General features: G+C 38.8%; 1 protein-coding gene across 1 annotated transcript in view; it reads left to right on the top strand.

Moving 5' to 3' along the window:
- Positions 1-12,500, top strand: part of LOC108430246 (rho guanine nucleotide exchange factor 18) — an 80,330-nt gene that overhangs the window by 1,187 nt on the left and 66,643 nt on the right. Inside the window, exons 2-5 of the mRNA XM_037545549.1 lie at positions 6,583-6,704; positions 7,886-8,343; positions 10,132-10,282; positions 11,315-11,441. Coding sequence (XP_037401446.1) covers positions 6,583-6,704; positions 7,886-8,343; positions 10,132-10,282; positions 11,315-11,441 — 858 coding nt within the window. The remainder of the gene's footprint in view (positions 1-6,582; positions 6,705-7,885; positions 8,344-10,131; positions 10,283-11,314; positions 11,442-12,500) is intronic.

Genomic DNA, 12,500 nt, shown 5'->3' with positions numbered 1-12,500 from the left:
ATACTTTTCTCTATCAAACGAGTTTTTTAATCCACTCTTTGTTCACGCTTATGTGTGCAATATACACGCTATTGCTCATATTCATGATTGCAAATGTTTAAAGAGGTTATGTGTGTAGATGTGAAGTGGCTACATGTGCTGGAAGTTGATTCAGTAACAAAAACAAGCGTGTCTGGGTGTCTTTTCCTGCTGGCCGTGTTCCACACTGAGCTGCACATGTTCACTTTGGGTGAAGCGTGTAGAGGAAGTGTTTTCTCACTCTGCTCGTGCTGCGAGCGCTGAAGCTGCTGCTCATACAGTGCAGGAGTGTGACTAGTGTGGTCAGGCAGCTGTGGTTGAACACCAGCTCTGACCTGATGACACCCTTGTGCTTTGGCACTGATGCTGATGTTGCTGGTCATGCGTCAGGCAAGCAGCTGCGGTTAAACACTGCAGAGAGGACGGGCGCTCAGCTCCCACGACCCTCAGACTGCGCCCTGTCGAGTACAGCCAGAGTCGTACTGAACGCTGGGTCGTCTCTGACGGGCGTGGCAGTCGTGCGAAGAGAATATGCTGCAGTTTTGGTTTCAGATGGTGAAGTAAACGGTAGTACCTTTAGATCCGGAGCATCACTGTAACGCTCTACGTTAAAGCAGTTAGGCATGAGAGGCCGTGGGTTACTAAGTAAGTAAGTAAAATGTGTTTATACAGCACTTTTCACAGACACAAGCCACAAAGTGCTTTACAAAACATAACACAACATAAAATATACAACATGACACAGTACAAAGATTTACAACAGAAGCAGGAATGGCGATGCCTTTGCTGCCTTGACCATTATCCAAATGGTCTTTAGTTGCTTTTTAAAAGACTCCACAGAATCAATTGATCTTAAAAAAGGGGGCAGTGTGTTCCTCAATTTAGGAGCGACAACCTCAAATCTCCACAAGTCTTTAATCGAGAACGTGGAGCAGACAGTGAATTTAAATTACTCGACCTAAGAGAACGAGCTGATACGTATGGATGAAGCAGATCAACCACACACATAGGAGCCTGACCATGCGATGCTCTGAAAGTAAGTGTAAGGATTTTAAACTGAGTCCTAAACTCAGCAGGAAGCCAGTGTAACGAAACTAACAGAGGGGTAATGTGAGACCGTCTGTTTGACTTGGTGAGAAACCTTGCTGCAGCATTCTGGATCACCTGCAGTCGGTCACGAGCAGACATACCGAGTGAAGAGAAAAGAGCATTACACTGATCATATATGAGATGAGATAAATGCACGTATAAGCATCTCTAGCTCTGCCCTTGAAACTACAGACCTCAATTTACTAATATAATGTGTGTGTCAAACAACAATAACTGATCAAAAATGACACCCAGATTACACAGGCTGGAGTGGACAACAGGGGAAAGAATCACTGGGGTAACCTTTTCAGGAGCAGCAATCAAGACTTCAGTCTGATCAGCATTCAGCTGTAGAAAGTTAGTTGATGTCCATTCTCTGATAACTTTAAGACATAGGCTATGCACCTCATTAGGTCTAAATGAGAAATAAAGCTGAATATCATCAGCAAATAAATGATAAGCAATATTAAAACTTTTAATACTTTGCCCCAAAGGCAACATATACAAAGAAAACAACAATGGCCCCAAGACCGAACCCTGCGGAACCCCACAGGATGATGGAGTTGACTCAGACAATACTGTGATTTTACAGACTAAAGTGGCTGATTGCTTTTATAAAACAGCAGCCAACATAAAACAGAATAAAAGACATGGCTTTTTAATAATCGACATATACAAGTATTCAAGAAATAGAGTACGGCAAGTAATAGAGTTGGCAAGCAGCAATGAACTGAATGAGGAGAATCGGTCGCCCATCACTGTAAACTGCGGTTGTTTCATATTATTGTAAACTTTTTGTCATATAACAATAAACATATGACAACACAGCACTGTTTAATTCAAAAGCTACTTTCACCAAATTACCATGGCGAGTCTTATTTAGCACCAATCCAGCGGCGCCCTCTTCTCACGCTGGGGCTGAGTCTCAAACGGCTCCCTGCTCCCTACATAGTGCACTACGTAGGAGTTTGAATACTGGATCCTGCAGCCCAACATAGTCATTTGGGACACATCTATACTCGATAAATGATGCACTGTTTGGTTGTAGAGGCTAGAATTTCTAAACACTATTCAGGGAGTACGGAGCTCTTTGGGATTCAGCCTGGGTTTGATGCTACTTCTGACTGAAACACGGACATTTGAAGGGTGTAAGACATTCAGGTGACATTCTTTAGGCTTTTATACTGCAGTTTTACAGTTAATCATACCGTAACTACAAGCCTGTGATATTAATGATGGAGCTGTTTAGGCCGTTGGCTCTTTTAGCCTGTTAGCCAGCCGACCAGCCTGATTCTAGTTAAGAACATAAGTTGTCAGCCCCTCAGTTTAAACAGAAACAGGGTCTTACTTCATCAGGGCACTCGTGCTCCATGCGAGCAGCACTAGAGTCAGAGATTAATCCAATAACAGCACCAGGTTTTTTCCTGTTGTGACGCAGTGATAGTCCAGTTGTTGTGAGGTGGTCTTGGGCGTGCGTATATTGTGGAGTTTACAACGGCTTGGAAATCTGGATCTCAGGACTGGAATTATCGGTGCCATAATACAGTTTTTACAACATCGTTTTCCCTGTTTTCATATATTTTTCTCCTAATAACCACTTAATGCACGGACCCTGTACAGACACGGTCATGCGCGCTGTCTATTCCACAAAATGGCTCGATTAATTTTATTTATAATATTTAAGGCTATAATAATGTCTCTACAGGTTCTTGTGGTGAAGTCTTGTCACAGTTTGAGAAACGCTGATGATGTCATGTAGTGTTTGAAGCTGATTGGCTGAGCTCGTTTAAAGTGTTTCTACTGTGCACTGAATCCACTCTGCGCCTTTTTATGGCTTCACCACCTCGACTGCGACTTTCTTTCTTTCCTTCTCTCTTTCCTTCCTTCTCTGTCTTTCTGTCTTTTTTCTTTCTTTCCTTCCTTCTCTGTCTTTCTGTCTTTTTTCTTTCTTTCTTTCCTTCTCTCTTTCCTTCCTTCTCTGTCTTTGTCTTTTTTCTTTCTTTCCTTCCTTCTCTCTTTCCTTCCTTCTCTCTTTCTTTCCTTCTCTGTCTTTGTCTTATTTCTTTCTTTCCTTCCTTCTCCCTTTCCTTCCTTCTTTGTCTTTCTGTCTTTTTTCTTTCTTTCCTTCCTTCTCTCTTTCCTTCTTTCTTTCTTTCCTTCCTTCTGTCTTTCCTTCTTTCTTTCTTTCCTTCCTTTTGTCTTTCTCTTTTTTCTTTCTTTCCTTCCTTCTCTGTCTTTGTCTTTTTTCTTTCTGTCTTTTTTCTTTCTTTCCTTCCTTCTCTGTCTTTCTGTCTTTCTTTCTTTCTTTCTTTTTTTAATTTTTTCTTCCTCAATTCCTTCTTTTATTTTCTTCTTTCCTTCCTTTCTTGCTTTTTTATTCTTCATTTCCACAAACAAACAATAGCACTAGCTTAAACACAGAGCGAGACACCAAATGTCAATCGGTCAACTGGGAACAGAAAAAGACAGAGCCGACCTTCTGTACACAGACAGGGGCGTCTTTATAGCAGCCCTGTGGCGTCTGTTGATGAGAGAATGAAGTAGCAATCAAACAATCACATTTTGATTCACAATGCACGGGACCAGTATCATCTAGAAAACACGTCACTGCAGACGCTCTGGAGGTTCTAGATACGTCACCGAGTGTGAGTACGAGCCGTAGTCTAAGCAGGTGACAGTTAGTCGTTAGAAATGTAAAACAGCGGCGGAAGCTCCGTGCCAGACAGCGTCTTTTACAAGCTTCAGACGTTTGTGTTTAATCTACAACAGCCAAAACATTTTTATGGGCACCATCGTCATCTTAGTGCTAACATAATATCACACTGGTACACTGTTAGTAACGGTTCTATGCAGGTACGTTTTTCACTGATCAAGGTACAAATAAATGTTCCCTCAAAGGTGGATTTAAGGTCCAACTGTGCACCTTAAATAAGTGAAAAGTTGGTATTTGTTCCTTTTCATAACCGAATGTTTTAAAACAGAGCAGTAGAATAAAAGCCTGGAGGCGAGGCGAGGCGAGGCGGGGTGTGTGGAGTCAGTCCAGCTTAGAACAGATCATTTCAGTGGATTATGGTTCAGTTATGTTCCCTGACTAAAGGCACTGAAATGAAGCTTTGAGGGTTCCACCCCAGTGATGAGAGGGGAACCGACCCAGAGACCGTTTAACGCCTTTGTTTCTGAGAGTGAACGGGGCGGACATTAGTATCATCATTTGTGCTTTGAAGGTTATAGTCTGAATTTCTATAGTGCTATAAAGTTAGATAACAGGTTATGGTTGCCATGCAACCCCGCTGTAGAGATTATTCCATGATTTGGCCTGTTAGTACGGAGTTTAACTTACATTTGTTCTGAATGTGGCCCAGCCAATCAGATCTTAACACTGGAACTTTCCATTTTATAAGTAAGGAAACCTTTCCATGGATAAATATGTGGCTGGTACTGTTAGTCGTGAAGGCCTTGTTTGCTTTCAGCCTCTCAGGTCAGCAAATCCCAGTTGTAACAGACTGAAATGTCTGGATTTAAGCCCGTTCTAGACCACTGTCCATCTTGGCAGAGGACGGTGAGCTGAGCATGTGCTTGTAAAAACCCGAGAGGTCCTTCTGTTTAGCCTTTCGCAGAAGTAACGTATGGTGTCAGGAGCCGACCATAAAAGGCTATTGGCACATCAGGTATCATGGTGGAGATGAGGTTTACATATTGCGATACAAACAAACTCCCCTGTGGGACATTGTCATCCGTCTGGAGCCCGGCGCTGATTTACGTCTGAAAAGATCTACTCTGGGCTGACGGTCATGTACTGTTTAAAGTGAGCCGGCTTTGGCTCCCAGTGGGCGGAGCTTATGGGCGTCTGCTTTGTGTCCTCCTTCACGTCACCCTCATCATCGTCATTATGAAGTCTGCACACAGAGTGACTAACCCAGCGCTGCAGTAAAGCTGTCCTTATTCAGTTCTGGACGCGTCTGTTACATAACACCACTGTCTATAGCTAATTCTAATAGGCCTGATCCTAGAGGTCAGGAGGTCATGCAGGCTGACTGGCCCCTAATTCAGCCTAAAACACAAATTAATAAAAAAAAAAAAATGAACACCTAACAGTGTGAAAGTGTTCAAGCTGTTGATGCGTTCTCTGTTTTCTCTGCTCGCTCTCATTCTGGACAGAGTTTATGCAAATGAGCTGAGCGGCGACCAGTCAGATTGCAGGAGCAGCTTGTGTCGTTCAAAGGCACTTGAGAAGCATTGGCTGAGCTTCAGCCCTCGAACACACATCGAAAGTATCTAGGCGTTTAAAAAAAGTAGGCTTTCAAAATGTGGGACATTATAATGTTAGATGAAGTTTAAAAAAGCAACACTGGCCTCGTGTTTCAGTGACACGCCCCCAAAACAACCATCCGTTGTCAAGGGAACGCCTCTTTAATGAGAATTAATAGTTAAACTAGTAATTAGCAGTGTTTGTGCCTGAATTACGCTATTGATTGAACACTCATTGATATACTATCAGTAACCCATTCAGACAGGGTCAAACGTACGTAGCACTTAAGGAAGGTACAGAGGGAAAGATGGATGGGCTTAAATCTGAAACTGCAGAATTTGAAAAAAATATAGAAATAAAAAAACATAAATTAAACAAGCTCCACCGTAAGATAAGCACACATAGGACTTTATTACGCTTGATTTATTTTAAAGTTCAGTTTTTTGTATTATTTTTAACAGTTGCAGTTAAAGCTACACTAGATCAGATTTGGGGATTTGGAGGCCTCTCTGGTGGAAATATGTAATTGCATGCATCTTGTGGCGGGACATTTATAACGTGGAATGATTGTGAGCACATTGAAAGAGTAGTCATGTCAAAACTTGGTAAAGACGGTTTTTTCTTTTTCTGATCCTGTTGGTGTGATTATGATTAATTCATAGTATATGCATAAAATTGTATATAAATATATATAATATAGCAAGCAAACTTCAGACACCATGTCAGTTCAGCTGATTGACCTTATTCGGGGTAAGGAGAAGGAGTGGACGGTGCAAATTTGATTCTATGCCAAACTATTCCTTTAATAGGAGCATCATATGAGACGGACAGTCACACAGTAGCTGTCAGTTACTGTGTCATGTGAGCAGTGGAAGCTTTTAGTGTGCAGCCAGTGGGCAAAACCTCCATCCACCCACACGTCCACACATGAGTTCACAGCTGTGCTGGGCTGGAGAGCTGCTAGAGCAGCCGGCGCTCATTTCCTATAACAAACAGTAGATAGTGAGGACTCTTAAATAAACTGCTGCTTCCATGCTGTAACAGATCGAGCGGGTAATGTTTACGCTCTGGCCCGCTTTGCCTCAAGACTGCACTTCCATTCCTAATTAAATAATGCGCTAACTTGATTAAATGTTTTGATACTCGGTAAAATCAGAGATAAGCTGGGTCTGTTGAGGTTTAGTGAGTTTATGAGGGCAGAAATAATGGCGCCTGTTGTTCTACAGGCTCGGAGTGTAAGCCATGCGCGCAGCCGATCAGACCCACCTCCAGCACCAGCTCCTCTTCATCTCTGTCTCCTACCTCCATCACTGAGGGGTTCTTCTTCAGCAGCACCCCAGAGGACAAGGTGAGCTTCTACAGCATAACAACGCCCCATACACACTTCACTCACTTTTCAATATATAATGATTTATACCTTCACCTTTAAAGTGATGTAGAGGTTGTGGTTGTGGTTACTGTACGTTCATTTTTCATGAAAATACCACAGCCATTTCCATAGTTACGCTATACCCGTTTCCATAGTTACGCTATACCCGTTTCCATAGTTACGCTATACCCGTTTCCATAGTTACGCTATACCCGTTTCCATAGTTACTCTACACCCGTTTTCATAGTTACGCTATACCCGTTTCTGTAGTTATACTACACCCTTTTTCCATAGTTACTCTATGCCCGTTTCCATAATTACGCTGCGCCCGTTTCCATAGTTACTCTACTCATTTTCATAGTTACGTTACCCCATTTTTGATAGTTGCTCTACACCCGTTTCAGTAGTTATGCTACACCCATTTCAACAGTTACTCTACACCCGTTTCCATAGTTACATTACACCTGTTTACATAGTTACTCCACTTACTCACAGTTACTCCACTTTCCATACTTACTCTACACTCATTTTTATAGTAACACTACCCCATTTTTCATAGTTACTCTACACCATTTTCAGTAGTTATGCTACACCTGTTCCCATAGTTAATCTACACCCTTTTTCATAGTTATTCTGCACCTGTTTCGGTAGTTACACTACGCCCTTTTCCATAGTTAAACTAAGCCTGTTTCCATAGTTACTCTACACCTGCTTCCATAGTTACTCTATGCCCGTTTCCATGGTAACTCTACACCTGTTTCCATAGATATGCTTCACCTGTTTCCAAAGTTATGCTACTTCTGTTTCCATATTTACTCTACACCCATTGCCATAGTTATGCTACACCCGTTTCTATAGTTATACTACACCCTACACTGCGTTCATTTCCATAGTCACCCAGTTTCCATATTTACACTTCATCCATTTCCATACTTTTAATGTAAGAAGTGAAATCTGAGAAAACACGTCAATAACTTTGAATTATTCTGTATCTAATATGAATTATTTCATATCTAATATGAATTATTTAGTATCTAATATGAATTATTCTGTATCTAATATGAATTATTCAGTATCTAATATGAATTATTCCGTATCTAATATGAATTATTCCGTATCTAATATGAATTATTCAGACTTTTTCCGTGTCTCTGTTTCAGAATTACTGTCTGGTTGAGAGTGATTTTGAGTGCTCGGAGATCAGCACGGATGACCTGCTGGATTTGAACTCCTCTCTGAAAGACTCAGAGTATTTCAGAGATCTGCAGGCCAGCCCCAGCCTCTCTGAGAGCCCTCTGCCCGTTTTATTTCCCCCCACGTGTAAACCCCAGCTCCACCCTGCTCTGTTCCTCTACCCACCGCCACCCTGTGGGCCGACCCATACACAGTGCGACCTCACTGTCTCACCGACACTCTGCACCATGAATCTGCTGTGTGACCAGGGTGAGGTGACCGAGCCCGCGGTCACTGCAGATTCCATAGTGTCTGCAGATGAACCTACAGCACCACAGGAGATGGATTTAGATCTAGAAACTTTACCCATATTGGTCAGGTCGATGTCCACTTCTCGCAGGCACAGTTGGGACGTCCCACTTTCTCCGGTGGGCCTGGGGAGGAGGTGAGAACCGAGAGGCTGTCATTCATTAGGAAAGATTTGAGTCTTTATGTCATTATTATCGTTTTTAATTATACAGCTCTTTTTCCATGTTCAAGGATGCTTTACATTATATGAAAGGACAGCAGGGTGAATTATTCAGCAACTGCTATGATTTATTCAGTATCTACTATAAATCGTTCAGTATCTGCTATTAATTATTCTGTAACTACTATGAATTATTCATTCAATGCTATGACCTGTTCAGCATCTGCTATGAATTATTCAATATCTAGTATGAGTTATTCATTAACTACTATGAATGATTTAGTAATTATTATCAATTATTCAGTATCTACTATAATTTATTCAGCGACTACTATGAATTATTCAGTATCTACTATAATTTATTTAGCTACTACTATGAATTATTCAGTATCTACTATAATTTATTCAGCGACTACTATGAATTATTCAGTATCTACTATAATTTATTGAGCTACTACTATGAATTATTCAGTATCTACTATAATTTATTCAGCGACTACTATGAATTATTCAGTATCTACTATAATTTATTCAGCTACTACTATGAATTATTCAGTATCTACTATAATTTATTTAGCTACTACTATGAATTATTCAGTATCTACTATAATTTATTTAGCTACTACTATGAATTATTCAGTATCTACTATAATTTATTCAGCTACTGCTATGAATTATTCAGTATCTACTATAATTTATTCAGCTACTACTATGAATTATTCAGTATCTACTATAATTTATTCAGCTACTACTATGAATTATTCAGTATCTACTATAATTTATTCAGCTACTACTATGAATTATTCAGTATCTACTAAATTTATTGAGCTACTACTATGAATTATTCAGTATCTACAATAATTTATTCAGCTACTGCTATGAATTATTCAGTATCTACTATAATTTATTGAGCTACTACTATGAATTATTCAGTATCTACTAAATTTATTGAGCTACTACTATGAATTATTCAGTATCTACTAAATTTATTGAGCTACTACTATGAATTATTCAGTATCTACTAAATTTATTGAGCTACTACTATGAATTATTCAGTATCTACTATAATTTATTCAGCTACTACTATGAATTATTCAGTATCTACTATAATTTATTCAGCTACTGCTATAAATTATTCAGTATCTACTATAATTTATTCAGCTACTACTATGAATTATTCAGTATCTACAATAATGTATTCAGCTACTGCTATGAATTATTCAGTATCTACAATAATGTATTCAGTTACTGCTATGAATTATTCAGTATCTACTATAATTTATTCAGCTACTACTATTAATTATTCAGTATCTACTATAATTTATTCAGCTACTGCTATGAATTATTCAGTATCTACTGTGAATTGAGTAATTTAATATAACTGAATAATTCATGGTATCCACAGTGAAATGAAAGTGTAGGTCCTGCAGTTATGAGGTCAGGGATTGATCTGTGTGTCTGTAGAGTGTAGTGGGTTTAGGCACGTCTGTTGAGCTGTTGGCTGCTGTGTGTTCACTCAGTCATGATATGTGATGTAACAGACTTCTGCTGTGTGAATGAGGAACTACTTAATATATACATAACAGGAATGACACGCCCAAACAGCAGCACACTGACCAGCTAAAACACCCCATAATACACCTGCTCAATTTCACTCTTACTCAGACTTTTCACACTGTTCCTACACGAAGAACACAGCGCATGACAGCGTTGTTACGGAGGGGTTTGCAGTGTGTCTCAGGCTGTATTGTTCTGTGTGTGTAGGTTTAGTCTGGACACCACCAGTATGGACAGTGATGTGGAGAGGGAAGAGGACAGTTTAGCTCGGAGCTCTCCACCTCCTTCGCTCTCTCACTCTCACAGCTCAGGGGAGGAGTTCGCCACATCTCTAGAAACCGAGAGCTCAAAAACATCAGTAAAGCATCCTTTATTCTCTTTGATATGTCAATAATATGTTTTAATATGTCCTTAATATGCCCTTTCTGCAGGCTTATTATTCAGTAACGAATACAAGATTAATATTTATTCAGTAACTACTATAATTCATTCAGTATTCAATATTAATTATTTAGAAACTCATAATTCTTTCAGTATCTACCATGAAATTATCAGTATCCACTATAAATGATTGAGTATCTACTATGAATTATTGAGTATCTACTATGAATTATTAAGTATCCACTATGAATTATTGAGTATCTAATATGAATTATTGAGTATCCACTATGAATTATTGAGTATCTACTATGAATTATTCAGTATCCACTATGAATTATTGAGTATCTATTATGAATTATTCAGTACCACTATGAATTATTCAGTATCTACTATTAATTATTCAGTATCCACTATAAATTATTGAGTATCTACTATGAATTATTCAGTATCCACTATGAATTATTCAGTATCCACTATGAATTATTGAGTATCTACTATGAATTATTCAGTATCCACTATGAATTATTGAGTATCTATTATGAATTATTCAGTACCACTATGAATTATTCAGTATCTACTATTAATTATTCAGTATCCACTATGAATGATTGAGTATCTACTATGAATTATTCAGTATCCACTATGAATTATTGAGCATCTGTTATGAATTATTCAGCATCCATTGTGAATTATTGACTATCTACTGTGAATTATTCAGTACCTACTATGAATTATTCAGTACCTAGTACAAGTCATTCAGTGAGTCCTATTAATGAGTAATTACTATAAATAATTTCGCATCCACTATGAATTGTTAGGTTTGATATTATTAATATGTCCTAATATGTGCTACTATGTTATGCTCCAGTCAGGTGAACCTAACTTACCCTTTTCAGTTGCAGCAGCAAAAAACACTGAGCAGAATATTCATAAATGAGAGTATCGTTCTTTGTGGTCATACGACGGCGCTGATTTTCACTGATTCTGATTTCTCTGATTTTAATCTCAGCTGCCACCCACGTCGGGCAGGACTGTATACGCCAGGTCTGACATCCTGGCATCAGACGAAAAGACCCGCGCAGAGAAAGTCTCTCGCATTGTGGGAACTTCCAAACAGGCTGCCAGGGCCGCAGGAGGTCAGTTCCACACACATAAACCGCAGAGGAACTCCAGTTAAATTTACATAACACATTCATATCACACTCTGAAAAAAGAAAGGCTCCTAAATGCTTCCTGATTTGGACGTTTGGTGCTGGACAACAACTGTGAGAAAAGCTTTACATTATCTGGGTATTCTATAAAAATGCCAATATAACTCCATTGTGTCCATTCTGTACTCAGAACTGTTCACAGTGGTGGTGATGGGAACCAGACGTCCACCTCTAAAAGCTCCATCACAGAAAGTCCCTACATGAAATGGTTCTGAATTCACTGCCTGATGTCTGAGACTCTGTTTTACGATAGTTTTAGTCTAAAAAATATTTTTAAATCAATTTATGGAGGATATTGCATGAAAAAAGTAAATAAAGACATTTATTACTAAAGTTTATTACTATTTTACCATCATCAACATTACATATCATCATTGTTGGAGCAAAAATTGTATCTCCAAAAAGTTTATTTTACAGGGAAAGGAAAACCAAGCTTAACATTTAATGGAGAAACGATTCATTGTAATGAATTTGGGAGCATTCCCATTGCTTTGTTTATCATGAAATTTTGAATCTATATAAATATGAATATGATTACAAATTGTGTAAAAAAAAAGCCAAAAGTGGAGATATGGCACTCACAAAAGTGTCTTTAGAAAGAAAATCTTAAGTGTGTGTGTTTTTTAATGTCGTTCTTTAGACAAATTATTATTTGTGAAAAGAATTATTTTAATTTTTTAACTGTTTTCCTAATAAATAATTCAAAGAACAAGCGGCATTCTTGAAAATGATTATAAGAGTATTATTATTGTTCTCAAACATGTTATTGACCTTACGATAACCTCACACTGTCTCAGGCTCTTAGAGTTGATGAAAAAAAACCCTCTGTTTTGCTGCTCTGAGCAGATTAGACTAAATAACAGTGAGTGCTTATAAACCTAGAATTTGGGGAATTTTTTTTTGGTAATTTCTTTGGGTCAATTACAATAACAATCGCAATTATAAGGTATTTACATGAGACAGTCACACATGGCATATGTTGTT

Source organism: Pygocentrus nattereri, chromosome 15 (genome assembly GCF_015220715.1).
Source record: "Pygocentrus nattereri isolate fPygNat1 chromosome 15, fPygNat1.pri, whole genome shotgun sequence".
NCBI lineage: Eukaryota > Metazoa > Chordata > Actinopteri > Characiformes > Serrasalmidae > Pygocentrus > Pygocentrus nattereri.
The sequence above is the reverse complement of the archived record's forward strand: the minus strand, read 5'-3'. Positions and strand labels throughout refer to the sequence as shown.